This window comes from Zosterops lateralis, assembly GCF_965231275.1.
Source record: "Zosterops lateralis genome assembly, chromosome: 8".
Taxonomy (NCBI): domain Eukaryota; kingdom Metazoa; phylum Chordata; class Aves; order Passeriformes; family Zosteropidae; genus Zosterops; species Zosterops lateralis.
The window spans coordinates 1771852-1792124 of record NC_139768.1 but is presented as its reverse complement, the minus strand read 5'-3'; the positions used below and the strand labels follow the sequence as shown (position 1 = coordinate 1792124).

The 20273-nt window shown below is 38.4% G+C and overlaps 1 protein-coding gene across 2 annotated transcripts in view; it reads right to left on the bottom strand.

The window, feature by feature from the left end:
- Positions 1-20273, bottom strand: part of LDB3 (LIM domain binding 3) — a 67947-nt gene that overhangs the window by 33801 nt on the left and 13873 nt on the right. For both annotated transcript variants that reach the window (XM_083866209.1, XM_083866208.1), the window contains exon 3: positions 3627-3778. In XM_083866209.1, coding sequence (XP_083722335.1) covers positions 3627-3778 — 152 coding nt within the window. The remainder of the gene's footprint in view (positions 1-3626; positions 3779-20273) is intronic.

The window sequence follows — 20273 nt, the reverse complement described above, 5'->3', positions numbered from 1 at the left end:
ATTGTACTTCTCCCCCACATGCCCACCATCCCCCAGACCCCAGACCTTCAGGAGAGGTGTCTGACAGGGATTGGTGAGTCTCCCAGGGCCACATCCCAAATCCACCTGATTTGTTAATGTTGTATATTGCATTTTGACCTTACCCACCTGGCTTTGTGTGATTGGTCTTGTAACCTGTATCCACCCCTGAGATTTTGGGGGAACAAAAACCCCCTGTAACCGAGGCCCGGGGTCACTCCCCAGAGGCACAGGCCTGGAACCAGGGGCTGCCCCCTGAGTTACCCGAATAAAACCTTTTCTCCCTGAGCCTGGAGTGTCCCCTCTTTCTAACCACGGCCGAGACAGTTAAGGCAAAAGGGCTGCGGAACCAAAAACCCACGCGAAGGTACTGTTGGCGTATCACAGCTAGCAGGGCGGCCCAACTGACGCTGAGCTGACCTGAGAGACAGATACGCGAAGCAACACAGGTGCTACTTCAATTAAAACTAAATTAATCCAGGAAATCACAGAATCCCATTGTTTAGGCAGGCAAGTATGAATGGAGGCTCTTAACATTTTTCTTTTTTTCTATGATTGAAGCCTTGCAGTTGGATGTCCTGCACAAGTGCTGACACCATGTACAGCTTCTCTTGACAGCCAAATTAAAACAATAACCAGTTCCCCACCCTGAAAAAAAGCCCGCAGGGAACAAAGTGTTATCATAAAAGTGAGTAGCAGCAAACACTGTCTTAACTGTCAGGCTATAAACAATGCTCATGAAACCTTCATGGCCACGATCAATAAAGGGAAAGGCCATCACTCTTGAGAGCCAAGAACCATTAGAAGAATAAAAAGCTTTCTATCTCAGAGCATTTACGTCGAGATTTCACATCCAATGCTTCTTCCATGGCCTTATAGATTAAACAAGCAAGACCAGTTCTACTTCCAGTGCTGCAACAACAAAACCAAGCCACAGACTGCCTGGTAAGGTATTCCATGACCTTGAAACATATTCTGTAAAGCCATGTGAGTACTCCACATACATGTTCAACATCATCACGATGTAGAGCTTAAGTTTTCCTTTCACAATGGTCAATCTCCTAAAGCCTTTGGAAGGAAATTGGAAAGGATTTCCAATGTTTCCAAACTTTTATCCAAATAGGAGAAGTGAGTGCTGCCACCTCTGTGCTCTTTATGGCAACCAGGGCTGTTTTTCCATAGTAGTAGAACACTCCGCTCCAGTTTCACTGCTGCAAGCCACGTCTAAAAAAAGTCAAAGTGATCTCTTAGCACAGTCATTTTCCTGGTCACCACGTCCCAGGAGATTTTGCCTCTCTTCTGTCTTGTCCTTATTTGGTTGAAAGTTACTATCTCTTGTCACTGGTACCCTCTTTTCATGTTAACCGTTATTCTTTCCACCAACCCAGTATCTGTAAAATTCTTTTTTGCTGAAGAAAAGATACTGCATTGTAAATTTTGGGCAGGGCAATCTTTGTCCTTAGGTAAATTAACCCATTTGGGTCCAGGGAAAAAAATTATTTTTTAAGGCCAGATGAATATAACTTCCTGAATGTAGTGGAGATGCCTTTTGTCCAAGACATTGAATCTTCAATAGGATTCTAAGCATACATCACTTGCTGCTCGGGTTGAGCTTCTATAAATTCTGAATTGTGCAAAGCAAAGGCAGCTTAATGCCTCCAAGTACAACTTTTTTGAATAGCCCCATATAATCTAAGAAAATAAATTATTTAAAAAAATACTTTTCAGTCTTTTTCATTGGGTTTCCCCTATGAGGCTGAATGGGTCACTAAGGTAAACTAACAGATCACATCATAAAGGAGCTGGAGAGGAGAGTCCATTAATTGCATAAGTTCAGAGCAAAAACATGATCTGAGAAAATTTTCATTTGCTAAAAAAAGCTGTTTTATGATCTATTTATGTTTACTAGTATTTCATTTTACTTTATGCCATTTTCCTTCTTTTCAAAATGGATTGTAGTTCATCCACATCTATTATCTATGCGAGCATATTTCAGTCTGTGGAACACTCCATTACTGCTTTCTTTGGTTGTTCTTTATTTATATAACTTGAGAATATGAATTATGTATTATTGTTTTGGAACCGAGAGATAGGGCACACTTTAAAAAAATAGAAGAAACAAATAGAGATGAAAGTAATTAATAAGGGTACTTCCCCTAATTTTCTTTTTTTTTTTTTTAATTATGTGGCCACTAGAATTGCTGGTGTTGTAATTTAGAGGTCAGTAAATAAAAAAAGCACAATGATTATTCAAATAAAATATCCCTGGCAACACTTGATCAAAATTATTGTTTTAAGTGACTTGTCTCTGTGATATGTATTAGGATAATCTGGATTTGTTAATTACAAATTTGGAAATCCTTCTCCTGTGAGTAAGAAGAGCTGTTTGTTTGTAGTTTTAAACCATTTCTGCTAGGCCATAGAGGCAGACATGGGAGAACTTTTCAGGTCCAATATCCAGGAAAATTTATATCAAACATGCAACAACCCAAAGTATAATAAATGTTTTCTCTCAATGCAAAAAACATAAGTTTCGACAGAAAAGCAGACATTCTAAAGCAATCAGAAAGGATTTTTTCTTAACTTTCAGATAAAAAATATTCAGAGCAATTTAAATCTTTTTTTTAAAAAACATATCATACATATATGTGTAATAACACTATCACATGAGGGATAATCAGCCACATATTTTTCTTTATAGTACCTTGTCCTGTCTTGGAAACTTCACCTCAACTCCTTATTCTTTAGCTATTGTCCTGTTCCTGATACTCATTATCTCAGCTGCACATCCATGTATGAGATTCTTTGGTATATTCTCAGAAATTTTACTTCCACATCACAGACTGCTTTCTGTACTTGTCTTTGCCTACCCTGCAAAAAAATTATCTTCTCCACAATGCAATAAAATTAGCAGCTACTTCTCTTTCTATAATTATGGAGCTTTAAATATTAATGCATTTATTACAGAAATCCTCTGTGCAAGGTTATCTAACTTGAGAACAAGTTTCCTTGGAAGCAACATTAATCAGTAGAAGTTAAAAGACCTATTAACTGCCTTCTTAATGGCAAGACAGTTTTTATCACATCTCTATGAGAAAACCTGCCCTCTCCATGTTCTACTGCCTCCCTTTCCTGCACTTGGGCTACACTTTTCTTATTCAGTCAGATGCAGAGCAGACTTTCAAACTCACCATTAGCACAAATTCTCATGAGGTTCCTCCCATGAACTCGTAACACTTGTTCTGTTTGTTGTCTTGAGAACAGTTGTTCATAAATTAGCCAAACTAAACTGTGTTGCCCACATGAGAATAACCAAAAGAAACATCACTGTTGGATTCATTTAATAGGAGGATGAATGGATACGAGATCCCACTTGTATTCAATGGGCTAAATCCCACACAGACACACTCAATGTAACATTCAATTTCTGTAGGAATCCACACTGATTTCTACAAGAATCAGAGAAGATTTTGGCTTTTCATCTCATATCTGTGCCATGAGCACTTCAAACAAATCTAACAGACAGGGATAAAACCCTTGCAACCTTCAGTCACAAGTTTAATAGGTTGCCCTTAAGAACACAAAGAGTTTAAGTTATACCAACATACTTCTGCAGAGTGAGGCTCAGGTTGTGGCTGGCTGACTTGATCTTGTTCTGGGCCTCCAGGTGGGTCATGCTGTCAGTGTTGACTCCATCAATGGCCACAACAAGGTCCCCCTGGTTCATCTGTGACTGTGCTGCCTTGCTGCCAGGGGTGATCTGTGTGGGGAGAGACAAAAGAAAAAGTCTTACCCTGATAAGTCATTCCGTATCCAAAGCAGTCAAAGAACTCACCCAGAATTATAGTACAGGATAGATACAGCTAAAAATACACTAACAGATACAATAGTTGGATCCATTATTGAATGGGGGAAAAATCCAAATTTATGGAAATTAAGCAAATCAAGGTTATCTCACACTTCTGCAAAGGTCCAGGACACCATCTACTTGTTACTTCAATTTTGAGAGCTTAAGTCCAATGCAGTGGTTCCCTTACCACCTATTATCACTGTCTTAAGGGGATAATTATCTCTATATAACAGCAATACATAGAGACATTACTCAGAAGCAGAAAACTAAGGAACCACTATCCACTGCATGATTTAATTGTATTTTTCCTCCTAAAAGCCATTTTTCCCAAATTAATTCATTTTATTGAAGGGACAGAAAATGAATACATATATGAGTGGCCTTGGGCACACTGTGTTTCGTTCATAGCAAGCTTTAGAGGAAATTATTCTGCTTAACCTTAACCCATACACAACTGAAGATCTCCATTACCAACACAGATTCCTATGTATCCATCTCCCCAACCTGCTGGACCTCACATTTCAAAGACCAGCACTCTCAGGAATAAGAAGCCACAGTGCTGCAACCACAAACCCAATAACCGACACAACAGTCCAGAAGTTCTGCTTGTTCACTGTGGCAACACATTTTGTTAGCTCCAGTTAGCTTGTGACCTGCATCTTCTCTGAATGGACAGCACCCTGATCTCAATTTTACACAGCCCTCTCAGCTTCCATATGGATGACATCAGTACAGTTTAACCCTAAACCAGAAAAGCCTTCACATACCATCAGCCAGACAAATTTTAATGAACACAGAGTGTTCAGCATCTGCTTTCAGCACCCAGTACATAAAGAGCATGGATATATAGTCTAACATACCTTCACAATAATAAAAAAAGGGCCACAAAAAAAAAAAAAAAAAAAAAAAAAAAAAAAAAAAAAAAAAAAATCCCTGCCAAAAAAACCCACCACAGCACAACTAAAGATTTGTGTTACAAAGAGAGTTTTCCTAACCTGTTACACAAGCTTTAGCTTCTATGCATTTTATTGACTTTCATTGTGCCCAGTACACAGAATCCAGAAGGCCATAAAGAATATGAATTATTTGTACACCCACATGTGCTTGTACAGTTACTCAAGGCTCCTTCCCTGCTCAGTCCCATAAATATGTTGGGAAACAAAATCTCAATAGAATTAACAGTAAAGAAAGGGCAAAAAGCAAACCAAAGCAATTATTTAAAAAGGAAATGAAAGGGATTCAGCTTCTTCAACCAAGTATAAGGGTAGCAAATTCTGGGTGGGATTCTTTCATACAATTCTATTTTTTCAATTCCTATTTCAGGGGACAGCACTCCACTGATGTCACTTTACCTCTAAAAGCCAGCTTATCCTTACTTCACAGACAACACAAATCACAAGTACAAAAGATGGATCTAATTTATTGTACCAGCAATTCAGACAAGTAGTAAGTAACAGGAAAGAATTACTTCTCATGATCTTCCCACTGGTTAAAAGCACACTAGACTACTTGGTCCTGTAGAATTTCATATAGAAGGCATTATTAAAGACTGGATGCATAATCTGTATGAAACATGAAAATCGAAGTACAAATTTACATTTATTTTAGTTAGAACCCCAGAGAAATCTCTGTGAGAGTTCCAAGCGAAGCCACAGCACACATTTCCAGCAGACATGGACGACAGTCAGTAATTGTTGTGAACAAAATACCAGTGTACAGATGGAGATACAGGACAGACAGATTTGAAGTGTCAAGGCACATTCAAGACTATCTTGTTCCCATTTCTAAAGATCCAGCTGAAAGGAATGGAATGCAAAGAGTTTATCTTTTATCTGTTGGTATTTTCCTTTGAAAACTCATCTCTGATCTACTAAAACATTTACTAAATATAACCACAAACAGAGGAGGGCTCACTATGGTTTTGTAAAATCTTCAGTAAATATTTTCCATTTAAAAATAGTTTTTGAAAATATTTTTGAAGGAAAAATGTCAATTAAACCTTAGAAATAGACTGGAAATCCAGATCTGTCTACAGAGCAAATTCTGCTTTGCTCTTATCTCAGCTTCTTCTTCTATTAACAAAAGTAACAAATTTAGAGAAACATACTACTGTCAAGGATAAATATGCATTTTTCAATTTGACCACTGATCTTTTCTTTCCTAAAACAAATCTCTGGGCAAGTTCTAGACAGAATGATTTCAGAAAACCTTAGTCATAGTCTTGCTCTGGACTAAACAGAGCTTCCAGTTGCTAAGTGCTACAAATGCCTGTATTTAATGCTACAGGGAGATGTTCATCAGAATTTCAGGGCATAGCTATTTCTGTCAATTGATTTACAACATCCAACCCAGGGCACCCCAACAGATCTGATTTTAATAGTATTTTTTTTTAGTGCCTCAAGCACAGATTTAATCTTGAAAAGCCAAGGATCTCACCTCTCCCAGAAAAGCAGAGGAACATGCACTGCTTCAGAGACGTGAATGTTCAGCCCTCACAAATTTCCTACAAGACAGATATCTGACTCCCAACATCCCCAGCTTAAAGCTGTTGGCAGGCTGCAAGTCTCACATGTTACTTCCAACACACTACAGAGAATTCTTACTACGCTCTGTTGTGAGCAGATCCGTACACTGGGTGAATATATAGCACCACAGTGACAGCTGTGCCCCAAAAAAACTCCTCTGTACTGTGTTCACAGTCAATGCTACTTAGCAGGAGCTCTGGGAGGCACCGTAGAAAGAGCAGCTGCTGCACCACCTTGAGAGCTGCACATGTTGCCAGCCAAGCCCCTCAACTCCACTCAAAGGGAAGAGATGGGATCAGGCAGCATTTGAGTGGAGGAGTGATCAAATACTAACGAGAATACTTGTATAAACAGATGGATGGACACACTTTTCCTACCCCCAAGGAACTCCTAATTTACAAGGCAGACAAAAATATACAGGAAGTCCTACACAAATGAGAAGCTGTTAATGCAGTCTGCAGCATTAGCCAGGGCCTCTTTTTCCAGCACTTGAACTGTGCCTGACTCCATCCTAACCTCAACCCCAAAATCCACAATTTATATTTTCTGCTTCTCATTTAAGAGCAAGGCTTCAGAGAATCAGATATTCACTAGCACTAGAAATGTGCAAAAGTACAGTGAATTAATACTCTCTCCTCCTGAAGATCCCTGCAAGAGAAGAAATAATTAGAAGAAAATGTTCTTCTCCATAATCAGGAACTCAGAGACTATAATGTGTTCTTACAAGGACTGGACAGAGACTAAGGAACACTAGGAAACACAATATGCTTCCTCAATAGAGAAAACAGCATTTAAATATATCACAAAAAAGCAAGTTTGTTTTGTTAGGTGGTTTTTTTGGTTTGGTTTTTTTTTGTTTTGTTTTGGTTTGGTTTTTGGTTTTTGTTTTTTGGGTTTTTTTGCACAGAAGATTCCAACAAACTCTCAGAGTCATTCTAAGCTCTGAGGCTGTGTCTGCAAAACTTCCTCACTTTATACACAGGAACATGACCTAGTGAAAGCAGAGACATGCTTTGGACCCCACCACAGAGCAGTTACTGAACACCCACATGAATCCAAGAAGTTACTTCTGGACCAGAGAAATCACTTCCTCTCCCATAGTAAGAGAGTTAATTGAGGAAATTTATATTATTTTTTCCTAATTGAGTCACTTGAGATCCCTGTCCCCACAATAAATGTGTAAGAACTCCAAAGGTAAAATAGTGATTTTTTTTTTCTTAGAAGTCAATTTTGGACAAGAAAAAATGCAAAGAAAGTGAATAAGACCCACTGGCATAAGTCATCAGGCAGAAATTCACCATTTAATTTGACACATTGCCAGAAGGCACAAAACATAAACAAGGAAAGAAACAGACTAGATAACCTGTACTGTAAAGCAAGCATCCCATGGCTTTTATATCTCTCTGTGTCAGATAGGAGAGCTGAGCAAGACCAATTAAATGTAAAGACAAGACTGTAGGAAACCTAAAACTAACATCCTTGCATGTATCACTAACCAAACTCAGGAAAACTTCCATTTTGCAGCTACCATTTGCTGAACAATGTCTCATTGGGCTTTAATGTTTTGGGGTTTTTTTCTCCTTTCTGTGGCATTTATTTTGTTGCTTTGGTCTGGTTTTTTCTTTTTGCTTTTCATAAGACAACAAGAACTGCCTTAAATGAACACTCATGGCATGTGCAAAATATGGCAGTGACACCTCGAGGAGATTCCATTTATACTAAACAGAGCTGCACTGGCAAGCTGCAAAGACACTCTGAAGTGGCCTCTCAGGCTCTGCCTTGCCTGCAGCCAGGAAGGGAGATTACAATACATGTGAGAGCACCCGAAATAGCTCTAATCTAACCCTCTCGGGTACCAGGAATCACAGTGCCACAGCAGCACAGAGATTTGTGGGATGAACAGTAAAGCACTCACAACTCAGGACACTCTGTGCTGAAAGCTGTACTCCAATAGCAGAAGGGCTTGGGGCACTCAAAGCAGGCAACTTACCTCAGCAGTGCCAAGCCAGGCTGGAATGATGCCACCTTGATTAACACCAAAAAATTCCCTTACAGTGAACATCCCTCACAAGGCTGCTTTTCATGCACAATATATATTCTCTTCAAGGAAGCAGACAGACAACTGATAGCCCTTCCTGCCAAGCTAACTAGACTCAGGTGATGAAAACAAGCCAAATGTAAAAGACTTTCAGCTGTGAAATGAAAGGAAGCATATAGGCAGTGCTTAGGGAATTGCCCTAGGCAAGGCTTTGGGGGATGTTTTGAGAGGCAGTGTGAATACACTTGTTCCTATTTGGAATAACATTTTCATTCCCTGCCCCAGCTCCACATCTGATGGAAAAATTTTCAATCTTTTGTTAAAAAAATAAAAAAGTGATATTGTAGACTTTCCAGATTAGCTTGTTAGAAGCATGACTGTCTATGTTACACCAAATATACAGATGATAGTAAAAGAGTGGATGTGTCTTTTTAATAGGATGTGTTGGTGTAACTGGAAGGTTACACAGCTATTTACTATGACTAATAGTAATATCTCTTCTCTCCATCTTTACCCAAATATAGGTGTTAGATCTATTCAGTCTGCTCTCAGTTAGCATCACACACTGTGCCAAGGTAGTGTGTGCTGTGTATCTCACAGGAATTAAATAGAAGCAAAGATGTGAGTCATATAATGACAAAAGTTGATTGTTTTGTTACAACATGTTTTGAGAATAAAGTGAGCGAGTTCTTATTTGGTATCAAGGAGTTTAATAACTGGAATGCAAATGAAAACCAAGACTAAAACTGAGTTACTGATCCTTAGTATTCTGATCTGTCAGCTTCCACAGGACAACCCCCTGCAGCAAATACACACACAGCTTCCCAGTGTCTGCAGGATCAGAACAGCTGAGTTTCTTCAAAGGCTCCCCATCCTCTTCCCTGCTTCTCCTTTTCAAATTTGAATTCATTTTGAGGCAGTTGTATAGGGTGGGATGTTTCTTTGTGTTTCAAGCAGACAGATCTCAGTCATCAATATTGCCTCCTACAGTTTCAGCCTCTTGAATTCTACATTCTGTGCAGTGTTTTAACCTGCTCACAGAAACACAATTTGTCTTGTCTCCCCCTACAGCCATTAGAAATAAACTGAGGGGTTTATGTCTTGCTATTGGCCACCACGGTAAGATTATCTTTTTTTTCAAGTCCATTCTGCTTAATGTATCTCATTGAATGTAACTAAGATCATTATGCTTTCTAACTTTAAAGGGCTTTTGATTGGTCCAGCAACAATAAGGCCTGACTAAAAGGGCATTTGAGACAATACTGAGAGGTTTACTTTGGCAGTTAGTGCCTTCAGCCACTTCTGATATTAAGCAACTTAAAATAGCTTTGACTTTGAGCAAGTCCTGAGGTTCTGGCACAGATATGACTGATGTGTAATGACTCCTCTGCTCCTGCACGTTTGTAATTTAGGATACTTATTAAATGGATTCAGATTTACATTTAATTGTTCTTTAAACACATTTATTTGAGTTCTCTTTGTTTCTGGCCACCAGAACACCAGGGGAGCCATTCTTCCTCTGCTCACTAAAATACGAGCTGCCAGTTTGACAGAGCAAACAGCAGTCCTGTCTCCAGATCAGAGGTATTCAGTACTGAGCTCTGTGCTTTGCCTACAGAGGGTAGAACAGCACAGCACACACCAGCTGGGAGCTGTAGGGAGGAAGATGAAATGTAACACACGTCCACAGTGACAGAGCTGCTGAATCAGAACTAAACTTGCAGGATTTGCACTTGGTATCATGCCCTTACTTTCCCATCTAAGGTTTTAGGAGGCCACAGTGCCCAAAGTGAATCTGTTCCAAGTGGAAGGCCCAGCATTAAGCTGCCAGCACACAGCATCAATGCCTCCCCAAACACTTTCTTTATTCACAGGAATAACTGTTTTGTACCTGGAGCATTCACTGAAGCTCTGTGAGAAATAAACAAAAGCACAGGCTTCAAATCTTCAGAGAGTGAAGAATTCTTTTTAAGATCAAAGTGAATAAAACAGAAGAGAAGCAAAGTCCCCCTGAGAAAGCGCAATGCCAATTTCTTCTGTAATAGGCTGTATCATGTTCAGGGCATAATATGACATCCCAGCAGGATCCCTGGAAATTTAAAGATGTAGCAAGTAAAATGAAATTTTAACACATTTAACAGGTACATAAGCTTCTGGATGTTTCTGGAAGCTAGGAAATTGTCAAGATTGTTTTCTTGTACCTGTTAAAATGTCAGGACTTAAACTTTGTTTTCCTAGTACTGTTCAGTTGAACACAGAGGGGCAACTTCCCTTGGGAAGCCACAGGAACCATATTTGTTTAACAGGAAACAATCTGAACCTATTGATATAATCTCAAATCTATAAGGGGAATCTTGTTATGTAGAAGATTTTTATGTTAAAGTAACACAACCTCAACTTTTAAAAAGGAAAGATCTTGTTTTACTTAATTTTCAAAAATTAAATTCCTCCATCTCTGAGGAAGAATGTGGCTATTGCTGAGGACAAGGATTGACCTTTATTGATAGTTTGATGATGGCAATGCTGGTTTTGGTCATTTTAACCCATTAAAGTATTGAGTATAGCATTCTTCAAAGATTTCCCACAAAAAGCTTGCATAGTATAACAACAGACACATTCACACTATTTTATTTGATAAAGAACCAATGACATAGATGGTTCTGGAAGGTAAAAGCATCTTTCTAAGTGAATTTTACAATTAACTTTATAATCCTGCCTTGCATAAGTGCAGTGTCTTCCCACACATTTTTCAGTGGCTTCAGTGCACAGAGCAGTATTAAGCTGACAAGTTCTCAAAATGTGATTTTCTGTGGGTTTTTTTGCAAATAGCATTTTCAATAACTCTCCAATAAAAAAAAATTATATGATTGTAGAAAGCCTTCCTGTTTTCAGACAAAATAAAATAACAGACATGAATTGTTGTAACATATTGTCTGCACTGCCTGTATTTAAAGGCTATTTAAGACTCAATTTTTTTTAAAAAAAGTCAAGTTAAGAGGGAAGAAGTATCATTTATGGAGAAGGACACACTAATTTTTGATTCAGCTACTAATGTTTGTTCAATTTCTGGTCAAAAATAAGTCAGATCAGCTGGCTGTGCTATACATGAAATAACCTAGACTGAGAGTCTTCTTTTTCCATAGAGTATTGCTCCATCAGCTCCCCTTCCCAGCCTGCACGATTTTCTAGGGAGAATTGGAAGAAAACATCTTTTACAAAACATTACACAAAAAACAAAGACATTATGTTACGATAATTTACAGAAAGTCTCCATTAAACACAATTATTATTTATGAGCCAACACATCCTGAAAAAAACAAGAATAAAATGGAGATACTGATCCTTAGTACAACTTTTTCAGTACAACTGAAAACACTGCTAAGTTAAGAAAATGAAACATCAAGAGGGGTATACTGAAGTAAGGTTTTAACAGGAATGTCCCATGAAGTTCAGAAGCCAGTTCAGAAGCAGATTTAGAAGAAGGTCATTTAAGAAATTAAAGATTGCAGCTAGTAAATATTTGCCTGTGATGAATGGCTCTTCATTTAAAGTGATCTTGAACTGGAAGATCCAAGCAATGCCACTCACATCCATTGCACCACATCTTCTATTTTTACGCCAAAGTTTCAGACTGAAACTTGATTCAAAAATTCCCAGCAACTAGAATAAAAGCTGTTCTTGGTGATATTTCATTCTAGAGAAAGGCAGGAGTCATCTCCCAATTCTTAATTCAGTAGAGGGCATGGAGCCTCAATTATCTTTGGATAAGGTACTGGGTTTCTATTGGTATTTTCTGCAGCCTTGTTTGTGCTGACACGTTTTGAATTCCTCATGGAGTTACCCAGCACAGGTGTGTGTGTGTGGAGGGGGATTCCAACTTGCAAAGCCTATGATCATAACTGACACTTGAAAGAAAGAATTAAGGCAGGAAGAGAAGCCTGATGAGTTTCCTGTCCAGCCGGTATCCTGCTATGGAGAGCCCTTCCCTTCTGTGCTGCTCACCCTTGCTGATCAACAGGTGAGGGTTAGAAAGCTTTCAGTCTCACTGGGAATGCCAAGACATATTCCACCTTAATACATTCTTTCTTCAATTTTATTTTGTACTACAGTTCAGAGGCTCATAATATCCATTAAAATATTAAAATAATATCCATTATTTTAATTACAGAGAGCAAGGTGGGCACTCATCAACTGTGAATGAACACCTTCTGCCAAACCAAAAAGCCCCTGCAAAAACCAGCCTACAGATCTGCCTGTGGTGCTGATATTGCTGGTTAGTGAGAGTTTTACCTCTTAACTTGGGGACCAGCATTTCTGCCAACTCTTTTTTTGGGTATTCTGCTTCTTTCCTGTTTTATCTCTTCTAGATTTGGTGTTCAGCACTTACTGGTGTAAGCAGCAACAAGACAGGGCAGTGATTTTTCTCCCAGAGTACAGATGTTTAAAGGGAGCATTTCAAGAAGGGCCTTGAAGATGCTGACTGCATCATGTTCTCCCAACTCTCACTCCTCTCTACATTCCCATTTCTTTCAGGTCACTGCCTGTACTTGGAAACATCAAATATTTCTACCAGTTTCCTAGCATGATTAATGCTTTAGGAACTTAGTGTGGGTATTCCAAAATGGGTTAAACATTCATCTCTAATAAATATTCTTATGTAACAAAAAATTAGGAGCATAAATTGTGTGCAAATCATCATTAGCCTGCTTGGGATACTTAACTGGGCTTTAGAGAGAAGAATATGGTTCTGATTCTTAGTTTAGATATGCACTCATGCTGAGTTCAGAGCATAGCTCCTTAAGGATCATTAGGCTGTGTAACTTATGCAGAAGTAACAGAATTAATCTGCAGGGTGCCTCACTTCCATCTCAGAGTTGTACTTTTATCTTTAATTTCTTTAATGATAAGTGCAGACATTTTATTCTGCACTGCAAGCAGAGGCTGTAATGAGCTCCATACCTGGTCACAGTGAGTTTCTAAACTCTGCCGGTCCAAATTAGGAATTTTCTTCTCCTGTTCCAAAGTAAATATGCTAATTATGATAATCTGGTTGTGTATTTTGTTAAGAAATAAATGTTCACAGGACATCTATTTAAATCCATGGAAGGAATGTAATCAAATTCAGAATTTGCCTTAACAGTATTTTCCTTGGCTACATTAGACACTTCTGCAATGGAGCATGTCAAAATAATTGGTTTGGAAGAGGTAGCAACAAAGTTGTCATTTGACCAAGAAAGAATTTCAGAAGGTCTAAGGTAGTCTGCATTTCTGTGTCCAGTTTGTTTTTTTCTCTTCGTTTGGCACCAAACAAACTCCTGAACAACAAATAGTATAGATAAGAAAATATGACAGTTACTTTAATAGGGATTCCTGCTGCTAGTGAAACCATTATTTGCCTAATACAAATGAGGAATGAAAGGAACACAGAAAAATTATGTTAACCCTCCAGTTTGATCCCAAATGAGGACTTAGTTAAACTGCAGGACAATGAGCTTCATCACTGTATTTTATCATCAAGCAAACATCTAAATGACTAAATTAAAGTGACATTTTGGACTGCATAAAGAAAAAAATGACTTTGAAGAAAATTTATGTATTCCCCAATACCAGCAAACAAATCTCAGATTCAGCCAGTATTATGACTGATGGAATTATGAAAGTTCTCTCTGTTCTAGGCAGTTACATTTACAGTGATATTTTTCAGAACTGTACACCCACACAGAAACAAAGTTTGTGAGCATTTTTGAGTTTTAATATGTTGTCAGAGTTTGATCTTGGCCACCCTCTATAGTTTCATTTTTCATCTGTTTCCTTTTTTTTCCTTATATCCTTCTTCCTCTTACGACATCTTGTTCAGTAACCTTGCTTAGCTTTGTTAATCATGTTTGCAGAGAAAATATTTTAAAATTGTCAGTGCTGGATCAACATCAACGCTGTAACAACTGCAATGGCAGCAGAAAACATTTCTCAAAGTGAATCTGCACCTATTTAACAAACAGGAGACTTTTCCCTCAGATACCAGGAAGCGGAAATCAATGGAAATTAGGAATGCTTGGATGGTTATTGGACAGCTGGGGAGATTCCTGGGGCAGACAAGAGTGCCAAATGGAGCCGTTATAGTAATCTCTCTTTATCCTAGGTTGGGTCTTCTATTTATAGAATTATACAGCCCTTGAAGAAATTATAAGATTGCACATGTAAATGATACAGGAGCAACATGTATTTTACATGAAATTGCCTAATAAAATCCAAAGATGCTCCCAAACTTTTAGTAGACCTGTTTTAACTAGTACCATATTACATCCATCTGGTTCTCTCTGCTGGTGTCAGGCATTGTCTTCTGAATGTCCTTCCCCCCTGCATTTTTTAGGATTGAAAGAAATTCACCCTCTACCTTCCGCTCACACTTTTCATTTATCTCCTACATAAAATCCTCAGGAAAAAACTCCTTAATTCCTGACCATACCAGTCAGTCTTCTGGGTCATACCCAGTCCAGCACACATTCAAGTGAAAGGAATTCCTATTTCACACAGTTACCTCCTATTCTATATCTAGAAAGCAACTATTTCATGACATTGTTCTTCAGCAGCTTTCCAAAGTAAGAACTAGAAAAAGACTTTTACTATTCAGTCTTGCATTGAGTTACTGAACTAATTTCATGAGGAATGTCGTGATGTTCATGACTGAACATTCACTACTAGAAAAAGCATTTTGCCTACAAAATTTTATCAAATTGGAGAGACTCACAAGGCTGCAGAGGAAAATATGAAGCATGGACAGGAGCTGATATCAAAGCTACATGCATCAACCACTCAGGAAAACAAAAGTAAGCTTAGGTTCATCTAGTGGTCTTATTTGATATGGGACACCAGTAACTGGAGGAAATTCTCTGGTTTTAAACAGTGAGGAGTCACAGACTTTGAGGGAAGTGTAACAGGGCCCAGACCTTCCCTGGCTCTGTATTTCAGGGTGATACAAGTATGGAAAATAAAGAATCAGCTTGTTTCACAGTGACAAACAAGGCATCAAACAAGATTTTGGGACAAATGACACAGGAGACTGGTATAAACAAATCATCCAGGCATTTAAATTAACTCCTTATAAAAATACAAAGAGAAAAAAAAAAAAGAGAAGCTGAGACATGAGAGAAAAAGAAAACTTATTTTACTAGTTTCTGGCTATGTCTGTCAGAGAAGAAAAAGATATTTTCTGCTTCAAAACATCTAAAATCATCTCATCTGCTGCTCTGTGTGAATACCACATACAAAGAGAATTGATCTGAAAGCATGGACTTCAAGCTCTGTGCTACTTTGCTCTGCAGTCTAGGTAATAATTCCAGCATCTGTAGCAGCCTCTGTGAACAGATTTGCATTGAGAATGCAGAGGTAAAAGCTGCACAGACAATAAGGTGTTGGCCAAGCCTCTTTGAAGGCCCCTCATCCTTTTTTATCATGCATGACCCTGTAAGAATGTGCAATGTGATCATCCAGAGGGAAAAGAAGCACCAGGCTGTCAAGCTCAGCTTTTGCTGGCTGCAACTCAGATATGACACAAAGTCATGCCCACCTTATGTAAAAATTGATAAGAAGGCTGTGTGCTGTTTATGGTGTTATCAGTGTGGAATTAGAGAGTCTTGTGCTTATATCAGTGGGTACATTGATAATCAACTCACAGGAAAAAAAAAACAAAACAAAGCAAAGCAAAAAAGCAGAATGGAGGATTGAAAGGGTAAAAATGCCAAGTGGTTAAATCCTTCTAGAGAAGGAAAGACAAAGAACAGAACTGCTCTAAGGTTAGCAGTTTTTGAAACAGCATCATTACAAGTACCTTCCCCAAGTAAGGTGTGAATCAAGCTGCTGTGAAAGTTAGTGAGTCAAGGAGTCTATGCAGAAAATTAATTCCATTGTGCACATTATTCCTGTGACCCCAGCCCATTTGCTTTCCAGAACCAGAGAACTTTTTCTGTCCTGCCAACATATTAGAAATAAAACTTCAGCAGAGCAAAAAAAATTATGCTCCCAACTCCCTATTACTCTGCACAAATTTATTCTCTTCAGTGCAAATGCAAGTATTTCGGTTTCTCAGTTAATTGCTTTGCACTACAAATGCCCTCATAACTGCCTGGCAGTGGTAAATCAGAGTGTTCATTTCCACCTCAGGCAAGACACCAATGATTTTGTTTTAAATCACATTCAGAAAATATAACTTTAATTTACAATAAAGTTCTAAAAGCTCTTCTACTCCATGCATAGTTTTATGTTCATATTGGTTTTATGAGTATGGAAGTAAAATTAAGGATGGCAGGCAGCCTGGTGCTCCCATCCCAAAAAGCAAACTCCCTGCTTTTCCTATCAAAGGAAGGTCTTTTAAGTCCATCTTGCCCTTACATCTGGGAACCCTCTCTAATGGCTATGGCTGGGCCAGAGCAAACACTGCACAGAGGAGACTCACATATAACTATATATATGACTATAGAAGTATATAATATATATTTTTTTACATAATGATATAAATTTTGCCATTTTGCAAAGTCAGTGTGTAACACACCTTCCTCTTTGTACTGGAGCTGCCTTCTGCTCCAGTGCAGACACTCAAAGCACATTACCTTTCAGCTTTTGAATGACATATAAGCTTAAATCACAGAAATTAAAGTTTGAAGTTGCCTGTGCTGGCAGAATGCAGACAACCAGCCCATGTTAGTGGCAGAAAGTCAGAAGAATGCTTCACAGGATCAAAAGGATCTACATTTGTAATTCAATGAAGCAGCTCCTTGTCATGACAAACCTATGGAGCAAAGAGATCCATTAAAAAAAATGCATATAATGGATTTCAGAGTTGTACAGTTATGTCACTGGGAAGGAAGGATGACTACAGAACCTCCTGAAGTAAACATGAATCCATACTAAGAAAATAACTTTTTTTCCCCTTAAAACCTTTCACTCCCTTTCTCACTTTCTGTAATAAATAGAACAATGAACTGGGAAACATCATCCAAAAGGCTCAAATACAGTCACAATATGTTAATATGCCAAAGAGCCTGATGAATCTGTATGTTTTTGTGTAAGCTACAGACAAAGTATTTATGAGTGCATAGTGCACATATTTCCATAGTGGCCAGCAATATTACAACACACCATTTGGTTAACCCATCATCTAAACTCTGTTGGTATCGATAATGGAAAGATTTTCTTTTTAATATAGACTAGTGTCTTAAGCTATGATAGTATTTTCAATATTTAGTAATGCAGATTGATGTTGCTGAAGCCTGACTTAAAAGTATTCAGCACAACAGAACTTACCAATATATTGACTGTCCTAAGTATATTTTTAGAAGTGGAGTTTATTTGTCACAGAAATTGTTTTGCCTTGTTAAAAAAAGTACTCCACTACACGGCCTGTGCTTTTACACATGGGCCTGCTCATGAAGGGCATTATTCCATATTATTACATGTACTAAATGCCAATTAATTCTCCCTTATGAGTGATGATAAATTATTATTTTAGGGTGGAGCTATACATTTTCCAAAGGGTCTTTATCACAGCTATGTTGACAGGACTTTAAGTATGGTGGTATGCTTAGTACTCCCCTGAAGTAGCTGAAGTACGTGCCACAGCAGGTGCCACGAGCAGAACATGGATTTGCTTTGACATTAAAACACAGGGTATAGAAAGAGGGGAGGCTTGTTTGATGGATTTATAAAAGCATATGTTGTGAATGGTTTGGAAAAGCGGAGCCTTTGGGGTACAGCATTAGAGTCAAAGCCAACTCAGTTTGAAGAAATCCTGTCTTGTCATGGCAACAGTTGTTTGTACTTCATGACTGTCAGGATATCTATCATTAAAGATACATTTTGACACCTCTAAGGAAAAGCTCACTGAAGTGTAACCTCTTGAGACAGTAAGACCAACCTATTAAAGCATGCCCTTTGAGCTTTAAGGGATACATTTCCATCAAAGTATTGAAAAAATTATACTTGCATCTGTTTTCCAAATTTTATAACACAGTTTACGTTTCTTTCCCACTCTTGATGGTGCCCCGTTTGTAACAACTCAAATCTTGAATTTTTGCACCAGCTCCCAGTGTTGCAGGATGTTGGTAATCCATGAACTCTAGGGGGGCAATGAGGCACAGAAGGTGGCAGCTTTTACCCCAAGGACCTCTCTGCATCTGTGACTTGATGTCCCCAGCCTAGACAGACCAATTCACTCCCACAAGGCAGGAGTGAATCCTTCTCATCAGCCACAGCTCAACCTCTCAGCCAACACACACACACACACTTGCATCCACAAGCTGACATCTGCTCCTCTGCTTTCCACAATCGATGTGAAAATGTCAGTGTGGTTGTGATCTCATCTAAGCTTTTCCCGCAAAATTTTTTTCACATTACCTAGTACTTCTGGGCTTTGCAATGTCATTCTACAAAGACACTGATAATTCCTTTACTAATGCCCCAATGATAGTATAGTATTTAGTTTTCACTTTCTTGATCCATCAGCAAAATCAATTTTTGCTTTCTGTATGAATTAAGGCCACAGATAACCTGAAAAAATTAAGTAAAATATGTAGCCAGTCTACTTGATAGATTATGGGACTTGAGTGCCAAAACTGCAACTAAAATTAAAGTTCTGTAAAAAATAATGCAATCACCCCAACTGCCACTAGCAGAAAGCAGCCTAGTCAGTGTACACACTTCCTAGATTATTCCTAAAATATTTACACAGTCAGAAAACCTCAGCCTCACTTGTAATTAAAGAAGCCAGAGCTAGATTCCCAGGTATTAAAAAAAAAAATTACATTCTGTGGTGGTCAGTCTCCTTAACAGAGTTATCTTAGTTTATTCCAGCTAAAAAATACTGCCCTTATCTTAGTGAGTATAGAATTTCTCTTACAGAAGAATTTTAACATTATGTTAAATAGTATTTTTTCCAAGCTCTTTTAATACACAAGGGATTGAGAACAGTGGTATTATCCTTCAACTCATAAGGCTCTCTTGACAAATATATTCCCCTGCAACTTCATAGAACCAGTGGAATTATACCAGGAATAAATCTGTTCCAGTATCTTCAGTTACTCTATTTGGAAACCAGTCATTTGCCTGACCTTCAGTGCAATGCTAAAAACAGAGTTTGTCTGTCATCAGGAGCCAGTGAGATTTCAGATAAAACAGAAGTCACGGCTCCTGCAAAGAAATTCCAGGAGTGTCCATCAAAGGCTTGCCAACAATAGCATCTCACTCAGTCAAGACTTTCATACTTTGATAAAACTGGGGGAGAGGGGGAAGAGGGGATTTGACACTGAGAATCAGCCATGTTACAGCAACTTAGGGCTCAGTCTCAACTATACAAATCCAAATGAATTCTTTGATTATATTCTATTAAAACTTCTATGAGTTGAATAGCTTTGGTTCTTTCAAAGTCCAATAATTTCTCGCTCTGTTGACAATTTTTGGGGTTTTTTAGTCGGCTGTGAGGTTTTTTTTTTACCCCTCTGGGGGAACATTCCCTTCAACTACCAGCACCACGATGTATTTAAAATAACATTTAGAGCAACAGAAAAAAATTAATCAGGTCTGCTCTAAACATCAGAGTAAACATTGTGAGCAAGCAGTGAAGTGGAAGCAGGACTTCCTTGTTTGAATTGCAATAGATTAATCTTGTGTTCACTGGAATAAAAGGACTGTTATAGAAGGACAATTGCCAGGCAAGATTTCAAACTTCTTCCTTATGGTCCCATGCCAGTGTGCAGGCTTACAGTGCTCTCTCTTCTGTCAGACTGGCATTTGTCCTGACATTACTTAATCCAAACTTAAATCTCAAAATACCAATGCAGTCCTAGCAGAA